At 36.9% G+C, this 23,878-nt stretch overlaps 2 protein-coding genes across 2 annotated transcripts in view; one reads left to right on the forward strand and one right to left on the reverse strand.

Moving 5' to 3' along the window:
* LOC147830838 (uncharacterized) overlaps window positions 1–23,878 on the reverse strand; it is a 688,366-nt gene that overhangs the window by 166,672 nt on the left and 497,816 nt on the right. The window lies entirely within an intron of this gene.
* Window positions 355–23,878, forward strand: part of hipk3a (homeodomain interacting protein kinase 3a) — a 64,418-nt gene continuing 40,894 nt past the window's right edge. The window contains 2 exon segments of the mRNA NM_001144047.1: window positions 355–719; window positions 5,607–6,813. Of these exon segments, the coding sequence (NP_001137519.1) occupies window positions 5,609–6,813 (1,205 nt within the window). The 5' untranslated portion in view covers window positions 355–719; window positions 5,607–5,608.

A 23,878-nucleotide genomic window follows, 5' to 3' on the forward strand; every position in this document is an offset into this window, starting at 1 on the left:
AAAGAAAAAAATATAATCTTAAGCATTCTAGAAGTGTCTTGAAATATATCTAGTCAAATATTATTTACTGTCATCATTTCCCTGATTAATAAAGGGACTAAGACAAAAATAAAATGAAGAAATTGTATTATTACATTAAACAAAATACATGCTATTTCAAAACCATATAATATTTGATATTATTTATTTAGACACGTGTGGTCACCGTTCAGATCCCACCAGACGAGGGCCACTGTGTACCAAATCTACGTCCTACTCCCGTCATCAGCGTCTTTTGTGCATTACCTCTCCAGTCCTGTAAACGCCAGTAAGAGCTCCAGCATAGCTCTGCTTCCCCGCGTGCGAAGAAGAAACAACGCGAGCGCGTTCTCGAGCGCTCAGCTGAGAAAAAGCTCGGGCGAGTTGAGCTGACAGAGTTTGTCCGAAACCGTCAAGAGGAAACAAACCAGCGGGGACTAAAACGTCCTCGAAATGACAACAAAAACCTTCTCCGACCGACACGGATATCCTTAACTACAAGCTGGACTGCATTCGGTCCCCGTGAATGGCTTAGCAGGCGAGTTATGCGCAGTTGAAAATGAGGGAGCTTGTGTTTTTTTCTCCCTCGTCGTCCAGCGAGAGGACAAGATGGCAGCGCGTCGAGCATGCAGCGGGTGCGAATTAAAGCCCAACATGTTCACTAAACACCCGCAGAACGACCACAGTTGCTGTCTGTGAAGGTAAGGAAGACCTTGACGAATTTAGGAGTCATAAATACGCGTATGATAGTCAAAAGAGGAGGAAATAAATCAAGCTCGACTTCGGAGGAGCGATCGCGAGCTTCGTAGTTGTGGCGAAAAAAAGTTGCCACGCCACACCAAAAACTTGGTAGCAGTGTTTTGTATGGTGTTTCTGTTGCTGTCGGGATTGTGGTTTTATTTTAGAGGGGTAAGTTTCACGAGTTTAAGCCTTAAATGTTCGCGAGGACTTTCTGGTCACCAGCCAAACCAATAATGTTTAACGTTACCTAAATCGTCCTGGTTAAAAGCATGACGTAAAGAAGTTCGGTTGATGCACTTTAGCCGTTCAATATAAGGATTGTTAGTGGTGCTGGTTTAAATGATAGGTTTTATACAAGTTATATATATAAATTGTAGGTTTTAAATGAAAGTTTGCTCTATAAATTTGTTCTTTCATGGTGTAAACGAGTGACATGTTGCTCAATGTTTCTAACATGCTCAGGCCTGGTAATCTGTTAGCAGATGACTTCTCTTTTCTTATGTAGATTGATATTATTGCTGATTAGACTCAGCAGAAGTTGCATCTAAACTTAAAGTAGTTTATGTACTGTCTATTCGTTAGAGGATATTATTTATTTTTGTTTTAGTTTGTTTTACTATTTATTTCTTAACGGTACTTGTTTTTTTGGTATTTATTTGTCACATCCCTGTACTCAAGTTTTCTACATTGAATCCTGGATTAATTGGAATTAAGGAAAATTCCAGAACTGAAATTGTATATACAATTTTCATCCTGGTGTACAGTTTTAAAATGTTTTACTGGTTTGAAGTTGTTTTCAGTGCAGTTTGTACATGGATTAAAACAAAAAATTGAAAGTATTTTATTAATGTTTGTGATTTGCAGCTAATCTATACATCACTAGACACTCAATTATTTAACAAACAATATTGTGTCTTGCGATTAATTGAAAAGCAATCGAAATCGGCATTCAGAACCTTAATCGATTAAATTTGTCTATGTCAATTTTTTTAATTTCTTTCCCTGTCATGTGTGGAGTCGAGGCTTTGCAGCCACATCTGATCTCTGGTCAAGTAGGACGATGGACTTATTCTTAAACCTTATTTTGGTTTACATTGACAGTGATTGGAAGCTGTGCCAGAGATGTCTTGAGACTGCATATTTTCCATTAAATGAAAATTGTTATTTACATTAAAATATTTGTGTACAGAAGATGCACAGTTTAAAATATTATTTACAGTTATTTTATTTAGAAGATTTACTGTTTATTTTCTGCTTCTTAATATGATAAACATTGAAAATAATTAAATTTATTTCCAGAAGTGAAAGTAATTTATTTACATTTTTTAAATGACAAAAGTTTGTTTTAGCCTATGTGTGTTTTAATTTCAGTTGTTCAACGTTGGTATTCAGTAAATAATCATAATTAGTAGATAGTGTGTGTTAGGCATAAATTTCTGATGATATGATAACATTGGATAAAAATACTACATTATCATGGTATTGTGCATACTGCTTTAAAATAAGTTTAAACATCTGAGTAAAACAAAAAACAAAAAAACTTTTGGTTCTTGAACAATTTATTTTAAGAAACATTTATAATGTTTTTGGAACAGTAAACATGTCAAGCTAAATAGTTAAAATAAATCATTGATTTCTGCTGTCTTCATTAGTTCCAAAAACAAAGGTTTCTTTAGAGAAAAAAAAAAGAAAACTTGCATATACCTCGGGAACGACATAACAGAACATTTTAGGGGGATTAAAACCTTGACTTTTTAAACCGCGACAAACCTTGAAACCGGTTATTGTTCCATGCCAAGTGTGTGTTTCCTTCAATTATTGTAAAATCAATTAATGTACCTTTCAAAAATCTTTCACTTGTAATTTACTGTACAAAACTTGTCAGTAAACTTTGAGGACATTAAAATAAAATAAATAAAATAATCGTTCAATAATTGTAATCGAGTTAAAATGTTCAAATAATTAAGCTTTTGATTTTAGGCCAAATTGCCCAGCCCTATTAAGTTTGTTTACACTTCTTTTTTTTTATTATTTATTTGGAACCGGTTAAAATAATTATAAAACATTAGACATTTGCTAAACACCACTGAAAAAGAACCTCATTTGTAAAACAAAATAAATAATAAACGTTTTTTAAACTTATTGAATTGGTAGCATTTATTCATATATTTACGACATGGTTTAAGACAGTGTCATGGTTTGCTCTGGTTCATTAAATATTAACAGATACAGAGGTTACATTTTAACAAGTTAATAATGATACATTCTTGAATCTGTTTTTATAATTAGTTTACTAATGTTAACAAATAGAGCTTTATCATAAAATGTTGTCATTGCATTGTGCTTGTATACTAAAAGAAGTGTAATGATGAATAACATATTTTATGTCATAGATTGAAGGTTCCTCATTGTTATCACTATCACTTTCCATCACTGGGAAAATTTGTGCCTGTCATTTCAGTAAAGTTTACTTCCCAATCGTTTCCTGCCATTAAATGTTTATAGCCGAAGCAGTTGCAGAATCAACAGGTGTTTTCCCTGTGCCGTCTCTCACCTAACCCCATTAGGTCTTGACATAAGAAAAGGTCAGTTGCCACCTGTTTATAGCAGAAGGCAGTTGCATTCGAAAACAGTAGAGAGACCTGAAACCCAACACCTTGGCCGGTGCCTCCCTGCTACTGGGGGGATTACTCCCCTCTTAGACAGACCTCATAAAAACACTCCTCCAGATGGGACTGTCCTTTTAAAGCTGTTGAGTTGACTATCTGATTTCATACTCTAAACCTTGTGGTGTTTACATTTTGCTATGTTAGAACAAATGAATGAGGCCTTTTATTACAGCGGAAACCACCAGATATGCATTCCCCAAGAAGCAACGTGACGTTTTTCATCCTTTTTATGTTTTATTATTACCTCAATATGCAATCCTGCCTTGTCTGCCAGAGCGTTAGCTGGCTTAAAAGTGTACAAGAGAGTTAGTCTGTGGGTGTGTTGTAGAGCCACACCTGTCCTCGTGTCTGAACTTGTGCCATATGTTGTGCCAGTATAAGTAGTCTGTCTCCCATGAAACTAAGACGGCTAATCCTCATTGGTAAAATTGTCTGTCTGTAGTTGCTAACATATCATCACGCATGTTAGTGGTGTATGTTTAATATCAGAGTAGAATCAGAATGCTAATTTATTTCATCATGGTGATTTTATTTAAATGAATAAATGCATGCAAATCATATCACTGTGTGTCACACGTAAACAGCTTGTGATATTATTAGTGTTTCAGGTTTATAGTAAATGCTGCTTCACATGGTCACATTTGTACGGAACCCCGGAAGGGACGTAGAGGGGGAGAAAAAAAATGGGTGGGTGAAAAAAAAATAATGGGTGAAAGAAAAAAAATGGGTGGGAGGAAAATATATATTTCTAAGTTTTTTGCGTTCTCTCGCAAAGTTTTGCGTTCCCTCGCAAAGATGTTTTGCGTTATCTCGCAAAGATGTTTTGCGTTCCCTCGCAAAGTTGTTTTGCGTTCCCTCGCAAAGATGTTTGCAAACACTTCCTGTTCACTGCACTCACGTAAACCCTCCCGTTTTTGCCGAAATTCTCCCGTATTTTACCATTCTATCCCACTTTCTTTACATTACTGTGCGTATGCTACCTATATGAACCAGTGAATGCATGTATAAGCGCTGACTGACAGACGCGCTTCGTACAATAAACTGATCCCAGATCAGCGTGTGTACACGCCATTTACAGAGGAGCGGGTGTATGTTTAAACAGACAAATACACTGAATAATATGAAACATCTCCGTCCTGCATGTTTTATTTTAAACAGCTTATTTTCTCTTAAATGAGCACAAACAGTTTCTAAAGTAATGGACTGCTTTCATTATAGATCTGTGCATTCTTACAGAGACACCTCTGTTATCAAACTAAACAAAACATGAGATTCATTTGCTGCGCACTTGTTTGATAACAGAAGTGTCCCTTTAAATGGCGCGTACAGACGCTGATCTGGGATCAGTTTATTGTACGAAGCGCGTCTGTCAGTCAGCGCTTAAACATGCATTCACTGGTTCAGAGGTTGCAAAGTGAAAGGCGACAATCAGCGCACAGTAATGTAAAGAAAGTGGGATAAAATGGTAAAATATGGGAGAATTTCAGCAAAAACGGGAGGGTTTACGTGAGTGAAGTCAACAGGAAGTGTTTGTGGAGAAACAGTTTTGCGAGGGAACGCAAAACATCTTTGCGAGATAACGCAAAACATCTTTGCGAGGGAACGCAAAACTTTGCGAGAGAACGCAAAAACTTAGAAATATATATTTTCCTCCCACCCATTTTTTTCTTTCACCCATTATTTTTTTTTTCACCCAGCCAATTTTTTTCTCCTCCACTACGTCCCTTCCGGGGTTCCGTACATTTGCTTTTATTGTTGATTGTTCAGCATTTAAATCAAATAAACTATAGCACAACTAGCCAAAACAGTAATTTTACATTTTTACTCATTATAGTCATTAAGTAATTATAGTAACAATGTTTTATTTTACTGCAAAATTCTTAAAATAATATTTTGTCTGTTGTTTATTATTTTAAAAAAATGTTAAAACTGACAGTTCACAGTGCTTCATAAGGTTTATACGTTTTTCTCGTAAAGAGCTTGTGGTATTTTTCTTGTTGTTGCTTAAGATGTTTTCATGTAATTCATTGAACAAACCGTTTTGCATATTTTTAACCTTCTGATATAAACGGAGGTTTTTTTTTAAAGAGGATGATGACTGTAAAAAAATGTAATCAGCATCTGTGAAAGGATGACTAATGCAGCCTAACAATTTTCTTTTCCCTCTGTCCATTATAGGTATGGCCTCACAGGTTACGGTCTGCCCACCACATGTTTATCAACCCCAGACAAGTGCCTTTTGCAGAGCGAAGAAAATTGATCCCAGCAGCTGTGTTTACCATGAGAAGATCCCTCGCACTTATGTGGTCGGTGTGAATCTAGGCATTGCGCACCCTACAGATATTATACCTTTATTGAGATTTGAGGCTTTGACTAGTGAGAAACCCTGCCCTGCTCGGAATTTCTCAAAACAGACTGAATCAGCTCCACAGGAGCTCCTCAGAAGGGCTTCTTCGCCATACAATCGTGTGGCGTCGGAGGGCAAACTTCAGTATTTCTCTAAAGCAGAGGTTGGAGTTGAAGAAAAAAGTGGAGACAGTGGCCAAAACAGCCAAGGTAGTAGTAGAAGCAGTGGAGGTGCTCCAGAAGGGGTGAGGAGAAAGGAAAGGAGCGGTGGCTTGAATTCAGACGAGGGAACCCAAAAATGTGGGTTTAAATGCAAAGGACAGGAGATTGAAAATAGCAAGAGCATCATGCAGATAGTAGAGGAGCATTCGACTCTACCTGCCATGTTGCCAACAAATGTTGGGAGCACAACTGCGGTAGGCGTTGCCCCGCCCGAGCAAAAGGGAACCGGGACAGGAGCTGTGAACGGCACAGGCGATGGTGACTATCAGTTGGTCCAACATGAAGTGTTGTGCTCCATGAAGCACACCTATGAAGTGCTGGAGTTCTTGGGACGTGGTACATTTGGTCAGGTGGTCAAATGTTGGAAACGAGGCACAAATGAGATTGTGGCAGTAAAGATATTAAAGAACCACCCCTCGTATGCCCGCCAGGGTCAAATAGAGGTCAGCATCTTGGCCAGACTAAGTGGGGAGAATGCAGAGGAGCATAACCTGGTTCGGGCTTTCGAGTGTTTCCAGCACAGAAGTCACACTTGTCTGGTTTTTGAGATGTTGGAGCAGAACCTGTACGACTTTCTCAAGCAAAACAAGTTCAGTCCGTTGCCACTGAAGGTTATTAGGCCTGTGCTGCAACAGGTGGCCACTGCACTGAAGAAGCTCAAGAGTTTGGGCCTGATCCATGCAGATCTTAAACCGGAGAACATTATGCTGGTAGATCCCGTCAGACAGCCCTTCCGTGTGAAAGTCATTGACTTTGGCTCTGCCAGCCACGTCTCCAAAGCTGTATGTTCAACATACCTTCAGTCTCGCTATTACAGGTAAGAGTTTATTTATTTTACATTTGCATTAATGTTGACTATTGGTTGTCAGCTCTGTCTAATCATTAACAGACACATCTTTCAGCTGGGGTTTGTATTCATTAATTATAAAGATATAATTTGTGGTGTCTGTTTTGAGGAAGTGGAAATGAGGATGGTTTACTTTAGCCACACTTCCTGCCAGGACAATTATGTAATGTCTTCTATAGCTTTTGTCAGAGTTTGGTGCCAAGCCTTCTTTGTTTGCTTGAGTCTGTTCTAACCTACCTTGGAGCTGCACCTATGCTTAGTTTATGTAACTCCACAAAAACTCATGACGCACAAAATTTGATATTAACCAATAGTTTGGTTGCATCTCTGTGTGTAATTCCTCTAATAGGGACCGTTCTGACCATGATGGCAGTACTTTGTGTCTGTATGTGGTTGGCAGATCTTTAGGAAGAATGTGGTTGCTTAAGTAAATTATGGGACGTGGAAGGACTCTTAAATTAGAACATTCCACATGTTCGTGCTTTAGGTTATATGTAATGCTTTGTTTGTTTGTTTGTTTTTTCTCCTTTAAAACCATTTCTCCCTCTGAACACATCAAACTCTCCTTCTGGACACATCACCAAATGTTGTTCGCCCAAAAATGAAGACTCATTGGCTTAGCTTCATGTTTTTCTAAATATATATGTGTGGAAACAATGTAACATGTTATTTTTCTACAATATACATTGTATTTTCTGTATTTCATTTCAAATAATCATGCAGGTGTAATTGTAATATTACTGTGCGTTCACACCAAAGGCGGCGAGAGCATCAAAGTTGGCTCTGGTTAGTTACGTTCCCAAATAAAATCAAGCTTTCTAGCATAGAATTGTTGTTGATCTAATTTATTAACTATAGCAGTTCAAGTTGTTATGTGTGGTGTGGCTTTGCTTCACTTACTCAATATAGGTCCATGTCTGAAATATTCTAAAGCAGCAATGCTGTTTTGTTGTGTCGTTATAGTTAGCGTGAGATTCCCACTTTTTTTTTTAGGTAAAATTAAGCATTAATATACATCAACTCGCCAGTATTTTTTTAATGGATGTCGCTGTTTGAAAACATTGTAAATAATTGAAAATCTAGCAATCGCAATAATCAAACCCCTGGGAATAACTGTGTTCAGAACCAGAGTTCACAGCACTGTGAACTATAGAGTTGACTTGATTTCAACTCTTTTTGACGCCCACACTGGTGAAGATGCCCCATGCCGCTGCTCGACACTCATCAATGCCAGCTCCCAATGAAAATGAATAACTTCCGGCTTATAACACACAGTTATAATACAGGAGAGTTCCCAGGAAATTAAAGCTTAGAAAATCATCTTTAACTTTCTAAGGAAGTCACCAATGTCATCCTTGATTTACCTGAGGGTAGGGCTGAGGGTAACGATCATGAGCTCTGGATGTTTTTAATCTGCGACGCAGTGGCACAGTAGGTAGTGCTGTCGCCTCACAGCAAGAAGGTCGCTGGTTGAAACTCGGCTAGCGTTTCTGTGTTTGCATGTTCTCCCTGCGTTCGCATGGGTTTCCTCCGGGTGCTCCGGTTTCCCCCGGAAACATCAGAAATATCCAACAACAGGAATCTATGATTTTGTTGATTATTAGAGATTCACCGAATGTTTGGCCGCTGAAAATTATTGGCCGAAAATAGGTCATTCTGTGTCACCCAGCATTGTTAATCGCACTCGTTTCACTTTCCTGCCAAAAGTTTACTTTCCCTCCAGCAGTATTTGCCTTTAGTCATTGTTGGGATACTCTTTTAAAAGTGGAAGCATTAAAAACTTATGGCAAAATAATTATCTTTATCGTTTAATATAGAAATGAATGATCAATATAGCATTTTTGCTCTACCTGAGGGTGAGCAAATGAACAGCAATTAGTTCACTAATCTGTTAAATAAGAAAATGCTTTCTTTTTGCAACAACATGAGAGTAATGGTTGTATATTTATTTATTTTATTTGTTTATTTATTTATTTATTTTTTTGGTGCACTTTAAGACTCTGAAGTCTGGACGTCTTAAAGTTATACAAATATGTTTCGTACATAATGTAAACGCAGCGCAGAGCACAGTCTGTCTTTGGGAACGTGCTCTGTTTGTGGGGAAGCTATCAGCGTGCAAGATAAAGAGGAACTAGATTAAATAGGCCATTTGAGCTCTTTGTACTTTGGCACTGCCACAGGTTGATGCCTGCAAATGTATAAACTCACGCCTCATGCAGGTGGCACATGTGAATGTGTTGCTTTGCATGGGAATGAGAGATGCATTGTGGGATGCGTCTGTTTGCTAGTGCTGTGAAGAAGTGTGATAACAGATGTTTTTATAGAAGGTTATGAATAACCATTCACTCTCGCTTGTGTTTTTCTTTTTCTGACAATCCGTACGTCACTCTTATGCATAGTTTACTTGTTAAATCATTGCTGAAGTACTGAATAATTCTAATGAATAACATGTTCTTAATGTGCAATTTTCTTTTTGAATGGTTTGCTGTTTTAAATAATTAGTCAAGCCACACTTGTGTTAACATCTGTTTATTGTGCTTTTGCTTTATCAAGTGTGCATTCTGTGCTAAAGAAACATTTGAAATGCTTATTAAGGCTGCACGATATATCATTTTGGCATTGATATGTTTGTGCGGCAATGTGTGTCTGCAAAAGTCACATCGCAGGATATGCAACATTGGGATTATTCCCAAAAAGGAAATTATAAATGTATAATAATATATAATTGGGATTATAATTGATCAACAATCGAGTATACATGAGATTGTGGAATCATTGCAATGTAGGGTTGTGCGTTTTAGGAAAAAATTTTTTTTATTATATATAAATATATTTTTTTAAAATAATTTTTTATTATTAACTTGATTATTTTTATTTTTTTCATTATTATTATTATTATTATTATTATTTATATTAAAATCGCAATTGTGATTTGATTTGCGATTTTAATTTTGTAGTCAAGCTTCAGCTCAATATTTTGAATTGTAGCTTCTCACTGCTAATAGTATAAACAGTAGTGAGTAATGACTCGAGTTATTTCCATATAATCAACATGCTGCTTTTCATTAATATGGATTTGTTTGTTAATGCTTCTGAAGTGGCAGACGCCATCATCCCACTTGTCTGCGCTTTTCTTGTTTGTTTTATTGTGAGCGTTCAGCGTAGTTCAGTTGCGCAATTCTGATTGGGCAGAATGAAAGCGTGTTCACTCAATTAGCTATTAAGACTGTCAAACAGATGGCAGTCACGCGTTTGCTCTGGGTGGGGGAAATTATATAATGCATATATATTTCCTATTGCAGCCTCTTGCGATCAGCTCATCTCAACGTTTCAAATTGCAATTGCATTTCGATTAATCGCACAGCCCTATTGCAATGTATAACCGTAATGTATCCAGAACAGAGTGAAACTTTATCATTTACATGTGTTTTAGAGGCATTTCAAGAAAATGTAAAGCATTCGGGTACAATAACGTAAAACATTTGTAACTTTAATTATAATGTAGACACATTTTATAATTTATTAATAGCGCTGGTGTTATTTTACATTACTAAATTCCTGTATCTGAATACTGTTTGACTCTTCAAAAAATGATAAAGAACTGTTTATTTACTTTTTCTTTGGTCTATTGTAATTATTCTTGCAATTTTATCTTTTATACACGATTTACACCACTACTAAATATATCCAACCAATCTAAATTGATTTTTCTAAATTTTCAAACCATCTGGTGAAAATGTTTTCATATCGCAGCAAAACAAAATATCGCAATGTCAGATTTTTCCAATATCGTGTAACCCTAGTACTTGCGGTCACTTTTTTCCAAGCTTTTTTGGTTAAACCCCAAACTTGAACAATTGCTGTACCTTTGCATGCTGTGTTTTTGATAAAAGCCCCATGCTGTGTATAGGCCTACATTTGTGGCTTTTAAAACATCCAAAAGTGGGGGCAAAAGGGCAACATGTGCTTCTGTTTTCCATTTGTCCCCTATTTCTGTTGACATGATCGATGTCGTAAGAATCCATAGCCTGTTCCCAGCGCAGATCTGGCTCACCTAAATTTAGGGCGGATCTCGTTGCGTTCATAGTCACTGTGGTATGTGAGGTTGTCATGACAAGTATTTACTTTACATACTCTGAGCAGGCTGCGTTGAGCACGTACCATGTGCCAGGAAGTGACAGTTTTACAGGTGTTGTCAAATAGCAGAACTATTTATTTTCTTATTTCAAACACTTTTAGAACTGTCTGAGTCTTGTATGTTTGTCACTTTTAAAACACATTACCTCATGATATGTTGAGCTGAGCCTTTTAATAATTTAGCCTTGAACAGAGTGTTTTTGTGTCATGATGCAATACTTGTTTTCAGACATTTTTTTTTCTTCTTCTACTTCTTCCTTGGTTCATAAGAAGTTAGCTTAGTATATAAACTTAAACTTATAATAAAGTTTTTTTTTTTTCCCTCTTTTTTCTTGGGATTAGGTTGAGTAATTTTTGAACTGTGTATTCTGTTAATAATGAATAAGGGTTGCCCCAAAATAAAGTTTTAGTCTTCGACTGAACCTAAAAATATGAGCTGGAAGAAAGGCTGTGCTGCACTGGCCATCAGTGTTTGGTGTTATGGTTTCACCCTCTCTCCAGCTGTAGTCACTGCTAGGCATGGGACGATAACCAGTTTAAAAGTTTACCACAGTTTGGAAAAGTCAAGGTTTTAAAACCGCAAAAATTGTCCGTTATACCAATCCTAAGGTATATGTAAAATGTATTTCTTTATATTTTTTACATGTTAAAGCACCATCCACATCAAAAGCTATTGACCTTATTCTAAAATGCGGAAGTGCGCCTGTTTTCGCGGTTGTCTTAGAACTTCCGATTCATTCGCTTATGGGAAAAATGACTAGGATTAATAAACGGCAGAAAACGGTCAAACTACTTGCTCTACAAACAAATGTTTGCATGACTATACAGACCAAGTAGAATAATATAACAAGAAAATATCAAATTGCAACATCAATTTGACAACATTGACAAATTGCAACATCAACATCTCGTCGGCGGAGAATAAGGTCAATTGGTCAGCACACAATTCAGCAAACATTTGAAAAACAAATTGCTTATGCACCAACATTCAAGCATGCTATGAACCTAAACACTGCAGTATTGTGTTCAATCGGGAAAAACTTGTTTTTTACTCAGACATTTAATAAGAACATATTGGAGCAGTGGTCACAATACTGTGAAACCACGATATTTTAACCCAAGGTTATCATACCGTCCGAATGTTATACCAGCCCATGCTAGTCGCTGCTCTATGAAACGCATTCGTTTCAATGGCTTGGACTGAGCTAGAGCTGTGGAGCACAATTCTAATTTGTGGGATTTCACATAGGGACTGTCATCAGTTTGCATTAAATTAATGTTTAATGTTTCATTATGTTTAATGATACAATTATGGAAAACATTAACCATTCAGCTTCACAGAAAACTCTGCTACTGAGAGTTTCAACCAGATTCTTTTTTCTTTTTCTTATTCACCATAAAGCAAGCTGCATGACTGAATCGATTCAGTCTGAAGGCATGGGCCGGTATAAGATTCTGACGGTATGATAACCTTGGACATAAATTTCACGGTATCACGCTATTGAGGTTACTGCTCTAAAATATATTCTTTTTAAATATCTGGGTAAAAAACAAAACCTTTCCCCCTTTGAACACATTATATTTTAATTTGGGAAACTAATATTTTAGAACAGTAAACATGTCAGGCTAAATAATTCAAATGAATTATTGACTTCAGCTGTCTTCATTTGTTTCAATAACACTGATTTCTTTGCAATTTAAAACAGCATCTTTGGATATATTTACTGCTAAAGATACTGTTGTCATAAAAAAATGTAAATAAAAAAAAATTCTCACTTGTACCATTACAAACGTTATAGCAGAAAATTTTGAAGGTTCTAAAACCTTGACTTTTCCAAACCATGGTATACTTTGAACACTATTATCGTTCCATGCCTACTCCCTACACTCTCAAAATACGTATTTTTTTCTGTAATGTTCAAATGTATTATTTCTGTAAAAAGTTCAAATGTTTATTTATTTTTATATTTCTCAGTGATGCATGATATTGTAATTCTTTTCACCTGTTAAAGCCATTAAATCACCTTTTGTCTTCTGTGGTTTGCACACACGTCTTTGCTTTTAAATGAAAGTTTGTACAGATATTCGGTTTGCAGTTTTATGTGGTCTTTAGTAGGCTTGGGCGGTATCCAAATTTTTGTCAAACCTCCTCCCTATTTTACCCCGTTATTACATAGTGCATAAAAAAAAAAAAAAATGACGTTAGGCTCAGACAGCGTCACTAAACTGTTGGCTTGTGCCTAAACCATTCAGAAACGGAATACCGTATATGCGAAATTGGGTTTGTGGTCAACGTTTTATAACAGTATAACAGTATTGAAACGGACACCGTTGTTATTTTTAGATCCCGGGGCATACCATATTACCGTATTACCACCCAAGCCTAGTCTGTATTTTGTAGCATTAGTCTTTATTTCGGTAAAAACAGTAATTTACTCATTTGGTATTCTAGCATCAACTTTTGCTTTTGACAATGTTCTTCATGGTCTGTGCATGAAATAGATATAAAGTAATTGATGTATGTCCAATTAAACATAATTGTTAAAAAAGGTGTTTTTAAGTTGTTTCCGGTGTCCACGGGGTCTTAAGTCTTAAAATATCTTAAATTTCAAAAACAAAATTTTAGGCCTTAAAGTCTTAAATTCACTGAAATATTGTGTTGTAGGTCTTAAATAATTTTAAACAAGTCTTAATTTGCCTATGTCCAAGTAAAAATACCCAATCATGCTGACACGTATCAATCTCAAAACTTGAAGTAACAGGGCCATTAGAAAAAATCTTTAATGTTTAGCCCTGTATAAATTTCATTTATAAGGGTCTTAAAGTCTTAAATTTGATGTGAAGAAATCCGCAGAAACCTTGTTGTTGGATTGTTTTTTTCTTTTTTTACTGTCCTACATAATGATGCAAGAAATTATCATGCATCTTTGTTAAAATAACCTCTGTGGCACATTAATAATAAATTGTGTTGCTTAGGTCAGTGTGTGTTGGGTTCCATGTAAAGTGAGGTACCTGCTAAAGTTTCAAGTTGCTACAGGAATGGGTCATTGGGTGCCATTGGGTTTAATTCTTTTGGTCTCTGAAGTGACTCATCCTGTTGTTCCCTAGACATCCATACTGTCTTTGTCAGTCTGAAGCATGGGGTAATTTCCCCTCAGCTCAAAAGTAGCTGTTTGGACATCCGTCCTTGCCATGTCTAACTTACTTTTAACTTTTTGGAAAGTTGTTAAAAATCATAGTCTGAAGGAGGCAATGCACTTTATGCTCAGAGAAAGCCCTTCATTTGATTTTAGTCCGCTTTGTTGATGAAGCCACTCTGAGTGACGAAAATAATGTTGCATAATTGATTGCGCTTCAGTCAGCTCCAGGTTTTGTCATTTAGCTCAGGGTTTTGAAACGGGCTACTTAACCACCAAAAGCATAACAGTATCAGAACATTGGAAACTGTTAAAATCCCAGGAAAGCTGATATGTGCAGGGCAGTTGCATAACACACCCTCTTGCATTTAGCAGAAGGCTGAATGAGTCTGGCTGGCCTCAGTGGATTGTGTGAGCTGTTTAAATAACCAGTGGTTTGTACTCAGTTCTGCACTGTAAACCATTAGGTTAGTTAGAGTCCCTCCATGCTTTTTCAAGGTCTTTGACTTTTTAAAAGTTTAAATGTCCAATGGGAACATTTTTGTTATGCCCTGTAAGTGTCAGCTTTTCCTGGATCTGCTGCCTTCAGTCTTTTATATTTTTAAGATAAGTAAAAAGGTAGCTGAATATAATTTTAATTTTTATAATGTGCATCTCACAAGTTTAATTCATACCTAAAGAAGTCTAGAAAAAGATCGGCTTTGCTAAAAAATGCAAACAGTTGTATCTGCTCAGGCACACCCATTGAAACCAAATGACAGGTTTTGCCACCAGCCCATAACAAGCATTATGCAACACTTCTGTTTTTCTCAGATTATTATTAATTTTTTTTTCTCCCTTATGGGTCAAAGTTTAAAGTCCTAACACGCTGCCCTTTTCTCTTCTTTAATAAATCTCTTTCAGCTTTAGGGAGACGTGAAGCATCCAGCTAAAGCTTGTTACAGATCTGTGAATAACAGAGACCTTGACTTTGCCCAATGTCAGTCATTTATCATTTTTATGTCATTTTGGCACATTTTCCCACTTTGCTTGCTTGAAGCCTTTAGAATGCATTTACAGTAAACAAGACTAATGGTTCGCAAATAATGCACAACTAAGTGCAGCGTCCTGTGCAGAATCTGAAAGCATTAAGAGGGCCAGTACAGCGGCGCTAGAAGTGGTTTATTTTTCTGCAAGTCTTCATGCATTCATACATATAATAAATCTTGACCGAGACCCGTGTTCCTCTTCAGCCTGAGGAATGACCGTAAGTGTGAACGTCTGCTTTCTGTCGGTGTGCTTTAGATCATGTGGATGCCTGGCCCCCATTTGGAGCGAACTTGCACTCGCTTCAGATGAAGAAGACCTAATTGGCCAGATTCCTGGACTAATGAGCAGCCTGAAGGGTTCGGTGGTATGATTCACTTGGAAAGAGAGCACACATCTAGTTGTTTGTGTATCTCAGGCGCTTTGATGCAGCATTCGTGCATCGCAAAGTCCTCGCAGCGTTAGTTGGTCGGTCAGGCTTCGTTGACTAGGTTTTGAATGCTATTTGACCTCTGCTCTGATGGTTGTGAACCCTAATGTGTCTGTCTTAAACTGAGGCACCATGCAGACTGTTTTCAGCTGGCTTAAAGCTTGATGACCCAATCTTAACACTTTCACATGACTTGCATGTCATCATTGACGTCAAAGAAAGTAAATTGGAGTTTCTTTGAAGAACTTTTTTTTTTCTGTTATTTTCATTCATAGAATCAATGTAAGGCTCAGTTTTGTTTTTTATTCGATGCACACTGTGATACATCTTGCACATTGCCCTAAAACTTCTGGTTGCGATTAGGTCGGCAACACAAAGGGTCGAAACTGAAATCAGAACAAGGTTTGTGCAGTGCTCGCCAGCTGTGTTTTAAGAACCTGGAATCAGTTCCTGCACTTTGATGCATTTGTCAGTCCATCTTGATAACTGTCATGGTCTATATATCATCCACTTGAGGATGAAACCCGATCACACGCAGCTTCCTGTAACAGCTTGCTGTCGCTGTTTGACATTTTGAATTGGGACAGTGTAGATTACAGGTGTGGATCCTTATACCTTTCGTAGAAGCTAGAGTTTGTTTTACATGCTGTCTGGTGTAAGGTTCCCATTTCATCTGTAGAAGCTCCTGGCTCGATTCCCAATCTTCAGGGCTTATGGTAGGAACATCCAAAGTTTGTGAGCATTTGCTCAGTCTCATATCACCTTAGTCACTTCTGCATCCAGCAAAACCTTTCAATAATATCTTAAAGTAAGCTTTAGAAGTAATTTCTTTATACTTCTACTTTTCTTTTATTGGTTATTTGAATTAATGTGCTTTAAAATAATAAGCTTTTAGCCACCAATTATGGCCCGTTTCCACTGAGTGCTACAGTACAGTTTGGGTCGGTACAGGGCACCTTTTATCAGGCTTGCATTTCCAATGGTACAATAGAAAGTTTCAGTCAACATCATTCTTGCTTGAGGAAATGTCTGAGAAAAGCTGTTCATTGTTCCGAGTTCATAATAGTCCAAAAGGTGATGATAATAGTTAAACATGGCAGCTTGTTCAAGTTTTGGGTTGCAGGAAAAAATAATTTTTCAGTATTTAAAAATGCCCCATCCTTTGTTTTTATTTTTCTGGCTTGTGCACGAGCTAGTGATGCATCTCTGTAAACCAATAGCGTTCAGTTGCCTCTCTTGCTCTGCCATTTGGTACCCTTTTGTTGTGCTAGACACCCTTTTGAAAGGGTGCTCAAAAAGGGGTAGGGTACAGTAGGGTTGTGACGATAAGAAAATATTCCCGCCAGTTAATCGACATGTGACAACACCGGTAATAGCGGTATCACCGTGGTAGTGGGCGTTTCTTCTTTTCCTCTTTTTTTTCTGCTTTTAAATAGCTTATAAATGCGTGCGTATAATACTTTTACTTTCAGTTTTTCGTGAGTTGCCAATTCGGCGTCAATTGTTTGAATCAACGAAAAGGAAACTACAAAAAAAAAAAAATCACTGTAATTAAACAACACAAAACTTTTATTAACATAAAGAATAAAACACAACAATGCTACAGGCTGAAAAAACTGTGGAAGTTGGAACCATAAAAATAACAACCATAAACGGCTATATTATATATTAACAGCTTAGTCCTTATGATATGAACAATCCGTTTATAAAATACATTATTAACGAATCTATAGGCTATTGAAGAATAAACCGAATGTGAAATATGATCCTTGCATAATGATCACAACTAAACAAGCTGGCACTCATATATAAACTATAAATAAAAAAAAATAATGAAAATGGTAAGAAATTTAACATTATGTAAAAAATTGTAAAGACTACAGTCTAAATAAAAGCGCCTTGTCAGAGCTAAACATCACTGCACACGTGTCAGTTTACAGCTTCTGTAAAGTTCAGACAACCTATACAGATCACACAATCTCAATGAACAACATGTAAATGTATAAATATTTCGAAAAGTATTGTTATGGAATATTTATAACTATATGATCTTGCTTTTTGGTTATATCGATACCAGCTTTGATCTCTCTTAAAAGCGGCAGTTACAGGAGCTGCATAAGGGTGTGCACTGTCAGTGGCGGAATACACACAGCACTGGCAAGAGGTTTTATTTTTAGTTTTATTTGTTGCAGATTTACGCGTTGTTCCTTTTTAAAAAAATTCCTTTTATTTTTAAAATCTCTCAAGTTAATGTTGTCTATCGAGTAACATAATCTTCCTCGGATTGGAGTTCGGTGCGCAGTAAGATTGATTAACACCGCCCAAGTTAACACACTGCATACTGTAGGTCCACAGCTCTGATGTGTTATGAATTACATGTTCTAAATGACTGCGAGACATGCTACGTTTAATTTTTATTGTAAAATATAGATTATAACCCAGTACACAGTACAATAATATGTTTTGAATGGCTTGCCTATTGACGCCGTTTAGGCTAACCGTTAAACTTAAATAGGCTGAGCATATTTTTATTAATATTAAAACACATTACAACAAACTAGCCACCCTTTGATTTTTTATTTTTTTTGGTATATTTTTATCAAACGAAAAATGCAATTAATAGTTTATTTTGGTTTTCATTTTATTAGAAATAATTTCATTTAAAGGCTACAAAACTCCTCCATGGCTCCAATTGCGTTTTGACAGATATCCTAGATAGACTTTCTGGCTTAAAGACATTTATGCCTCTTAATTTCAGCGCTGTATTTTGACAGATTTCGCAAAGGCTATTCTACCTGTCAGCTGGTACCAGCCTCAGTTTTGTGACTTGTCTCGTTAGGCGTCTGTGTCTGGATGACAGCGAGAGAGAGAGAGAGAGAGATGAGATCAGACCTCAGATTCGATGTGTGGCCGCACGTCTCAGTTACTTTATTGCAATTTTAATATAGGCTCATCTAAATTAACTTTTCATTTATTAAAAGCCGAAAAATTGCCTGACAGACGAAGCAACTTTCGGTTTTTAAAGAGAGCTTCCTCAGTGATGAAAGACGCGCGCACACACAGGTTAGCCTACACTATTGTCGGCCTATTCATTATTGATTTTTTTAACATTAAACGCATAATAATCAATTGCAAAAAAGAACAGCTGAACTTCGGAAAAAGTGCTCACGGCTGTTGCCGCGATAGTTGCTTTGTTTCTCTGCAGTTGGCTTATTAATGGCGCGGCATTGCTAAATCACTCGTTTTAATAAAAAAAAGATAATTTATTATTAAACATTGTGAGATGATGGTCGCGTGATTTTTATGGCTATTGATCTTATCTAACCACACATAGTTCAACATCAAGTATAGGTGTGTTGAAAATGAGTGTATAAATTAGTTGTTTCCTCCAACTGCTGCCACCTTTGTCAGGCAAAGTTTGCAGATTGCCTCATTAACGTCTTCAGGTTCTCTTGCATTTGGTTTGAACCCAAAATATAGGTTTTGAAACCAAAATATAGGCTTTCTGCAAATTCGTCTCCTCTCCTTCTCTTGATGTGATAAATGAAATATGACGCATTGTAGCTGTTTAGATGATAATTATAGTGCATGCTCTCGTCTTAAGTAAATTATTTAGAATTATGTGTCCCATTTAATTCAAATAAATATTTAAATAAAAAAAACGAATACTTAAAAAAAAAAAAAAAAAAAATATTGGGACGGTGTCACGGTGAAAAGGTGATGTCACCGGTGTTGCGTCTTAAAACCGGTATCACCGTCAACACCGTCTATCGTGGCAAGCCTAGGGTACAGTTCACTTTTTCGTACCTTTTGTGGAAATGGCCAAATACACATGGGCCGGTATATGTTTCTGACAGTATGATAACCTTGGATAAACATACCACAGTTTTACAGTATGACAGTATTGTGGTTACCCCTCTGAAATAAGTTATGTTTGAATGTCTGGGAAAAACAAAACAAAAAAAAATCCCCATTGAATACAGTATATTTTATTTTAGGAAACATTTATAGTATTTTTAAACCGTAAACCTGTCAAACTAATTTAATTAGTTTTAAAAACACAGATTTTTTTACAACACATAAAACATAATTATAAACATACATAAACTCTTACATATACCTTAATAACAGTATAACAGAAAAGGTCTGCGGTTTCAAAACCTTAGTTTTTCCAAACTGCTGTAAACTTTAAAACTGTTTATCGTCCCATGGCTGTTACCAATAAGAGTTCAGCACTCTTCCCATGATCAAATTCTCATTAAATCTAGGCAGATTCATTAAACTCCACTGATCATCAGACGAATCGTGGAGGTTAAGCAAATAAAAAACGGATAATGTATCATCATTCCTTAACTTTTTCTTGAGAACATCTAAACCAAATCAATACCTCATAATACAGCTGTTCAAGCTTTTGCTTCCTGAGATCATCAGGCCCTTTATAGAGGATTATTTTCAGCTCTGTCTAATGTACATTGATTCCATTGAGGCTGGTCAGACTGTCTGCATTTCCCAGCATTTCCGACGGGAGCTAAAATGATGCAGCGTTGAAAAGGCTTTGTTTATTGCTCTGGTGCATCTGCTTCATAACGCTCCATGCAAACAACACTTCCGTCTCCGAAGAGCTTAATGAAACTGAGCTAAATGTTGGTGTGCATTTTTTGACCTGAATATGAGGCCCTAGTTTTGCTTGATAATAACATATTTTCAGTGATCTAATCATAAGATGAAATGCCTGACCACTTGAGCTTTTACATTGTCAAGCTTAGGACTAGGCAGTATTGCAAAAAAAATTATCAAAATATCATGTTTCATATTCATATATACACTAACCCATTCGATATCAATAATTGTTGAATATTTTTAACAATACGTTTAGGAATTGTTGGATTTTCTTATTTAACCACTTTAATTTTACCAACATTACTAAGGCAAAATCGTTTTAATAATCAAAAACAAAAATATTTAAACAAAATATATTATCTCTTTTTATTAAGTAAACAAAAGTGTTAAAGAGACTTAAACTTTATCAATAAAATGTATATGTATAAAGTGTATGCAATGGTTAAGCGTAAATGCTGAACAATCAGAGCAAACTTTAAGGTGAGAATAATAATGATATAGTAGTACAGTTGTTTTGCCAATAGTGCCAGCTAAATTTGAACAACACGTACACCATCATTGTGTTAGCTGTTAATACTGTGTTCTGTTAGATTAGTGTTGGTTTTAAATCCATTAAATCGGTTACTGAATTTGTAGTTGTGGTTACTCTTTAATTTTTGTAGGGTGTGCCTACATTTTGGCTGGTGCTTCAAAATTTTTGAAGTTGGGTATACCGGTGCTAACAAGCTAAAAAGTTCATTTCAAACCCTGCCATTAAAGGGATAGTTCAATTTATAATGATATTGTTGTAATGTACTTATTCTCCATTTGTTCCAATAATAGAAGTTTCTTCAACTGAAAATGACATTTTTGAAAAATGTTGGTAACCAATCAGTTGATGATTGCCATTTTGTCCTTGATAGTCAATGGCTTCCAAGTACCAAGCTTTCTTCAAAATAATCTTGCAATCATCTTTTGTCTTCTACAGTTTTGAACAAATTTTTCATTTTATTAAACCCCTAAACATGATTTTGAGAAATGATTCATTTGCCAACTGCAAAAAAATGCTTCATAGATCAGGAATATCGTTTTGCATTCTATTAAATGTTGTGTTATCCTATTTTGGCTTCACCTTGAACTCTCTGATGGGAATCTGTTTTGCAGTGACCTCAGGAATGCTTAGCTTCCATTAAAAAAAGCTTTGGTTGGTGTTATAAACCCTAACTTCTCTTCTGGAATAGCCCTGGTTGTGAGGTCCCATAGAATGTGATGTTCTAGCCAATGCGTTCTCATTGTACACCGTTTCTAGAACTACGGGTGGCGCACCAGCCATGTTTCAGCTATGAGAGGTATGCTGTACACTTTGGGCGTTAGCTGGAGAAAAACATTAGCTTGTCTGTATGTTTTGCAATACTTGACGATGTTATGGTTGGAAATGGGAATTCAGGGTATTGTTTAATGCCAGACACTTTCCTTGCAAAAACAAGTAGCCAGGAGCTGGATCAAGCATTCTTTCAGGACACACACTCTCTGAAAAACTGGCAAACAAGATGTGGGTGTGGTCTGCAAAATCTGTCAGTCAAAGGTGTTGGCTGACAGATTTGCAGTTGACAGTTGTTTCAAGTTACTCTGCCTGTTTTTAAAGTCCAGTCTGTATGTTGTTCTCTGGACGTATGTAACCTAAATTCCATTTTAGATTGTGATGTATATACTTACTGACCACTTTATTAGATACAATTTGCTAGTCCCACATTGGATCCTCTTTTGCTTACAGAACCCTCTTCATTCTTTATGGAATTGATTCAACAAGGTGCTTGAAATATTCCTAAAAATTTGGTTCATATTGACAAAATTGCATCATGCGGTTACTGCAGTTTTGTATACATCTATTACTACTAATCCTCCTATTTGAGAGCTATTGGATTGAGTAGCTCGCTCTAGGTCATAATTTGAGATGATTAGAGCTTTATGACATGGTTTGTTTTCCTGCTAGAACTAACGATCATCACAAGATGAGCACACACTGGTCATTAAAGTGATAGACATGGTCAGCAAGAATGTTCGGGTAGACTGTGGCATTTAAATGATGCTCTGTTGGCACAAAGTAGCTCAAAGTGTGCCAAGAAAATATCCCCCACACCTCAAACCGCTGATACAAGGCAGATCAATCCAAGCTTTCATTTTGCTTATGCTCAATTCTGACTTTACCAATCAAATGGTGAAGCAGAAATCGAGACTCATCATAAACACACAATATTTTGCTATTGTTGATTTGTCCAACTTTGAACCTATGAAATTGTAGCGATGACTTCACTGCTCCTCTGCTGCTGTAGGTTCCATGTGTTGTTGTTTGTTCAAAGATGTTTTTCTGCATTGAGTGATAGTGATTGTAGCGTGACTAAAACTTTTATGCTGCATTCACACCAGACGCGGCACGCGCATCAAGCGCAAGTAATTTACATGTTAAGTCAATGCAAACGCGGGAATAAACATCCTGCGGTGGGATACGCGCGAATGGTGCGGCGCAAATTGAGCGTTTTGCGCATTTGACGCGAAGGGCTCGAGTTCGAAAAACTGAACTTCAGCGGACATTCGCGCCGCGTTAACCAATCAGAAGCTTGCTCTTTTGGTGGCGTGATTGTGACGTAGAACCTGTTGATGGTTTCCCGGGAAAAATCTTCCAGAGGACACCGACAATAAGTCATCAAACTGGGCTTGGCTCAGTCAGAAGCACCGCTGAAAGCCTCCGTCATCCAGGTTCAGTTTCTGGAGGAGTTTATGAGCTCACACAGCTGGACGCACCTCTGAAAGCATGTAGTGGACTCAGACACAGTCCTAAACTTATCGACGCTGTTTTTCAGCCTTCATAAAACACATAAACACTGTTATTTTCTTTTTTATTTATTTTTTTATTTTCCATGTTAGCCATTTAGCAACGAAGCTAAAGTCACCAGGCAGACAGAAGCCCGGCCCATCACGCGAATCCGCGTGTCTGTTTTGAAGTGAAATTGACATGTGAATGAAGCGGGGTTTGACGCGCGAAAGAAGTGAGTAAACTCATGTTCAAAAAATGCGAAAATCGCGATTTATCCGCACGTTCTGCGTCTGGTGTGTATTGGTGTGTAACATTATATATGTTGTTGATGTTTCCCCAAGACCATGTCAATAGATGGTGGTTTCAATGGTTCAGTCAAATTTTATTAGTCCTACACTTGTTAAATTGAAATCATAAAATTTCATATCTGTTTTGTTAAAGGTGCAGTAGGCCATCTTTGAAAATGCAAGTTTAGCATAATGGCAATGACACCGCACGTCCCTCCATGCTGTTTGAAACCACGTCTCCTAAAGTCATGAACATGCACATATAGATGACCATAGACAACCTTCTGCTGTGTTCACATCAAACACGGTGATGGAACGCGTGAATAAATTGCACCAGTCGCACGTAAATAGATGCGTGAACATTGTTTACTCGCTTTATTCGCCTGTCATGGATTTTACTGAGAAAATAGCTGTGTTTACATGCTTTAGGAAGGCTGAAAAACTGCGTAGATTCATTTAGAGCAGTGTCTGAGTCCACTAGATCCATTCTGAGGTGCACCCAGCTCTGTAAGTTCATTAACTCCTCCAGAAACTGCACCTGGATGATGGAAGCTTTCAGCGGTGCTTCAGACTAAGCTGAGCCCAGTTTGATGTACAGTTGTCT

Source organism: Danio rerio, chromosome 25, assembly GCF_052040795.2.
Source record: "Danio rerio strain M-AB ecotype USA chromosome 25, GRCz13ab, whole genome shotgun sequence".
NCBI lineage: Eukaryota > Metazoa > Chordata > Actinopteri > Cypriniformes > Danionidae > Danio > Danio rerio.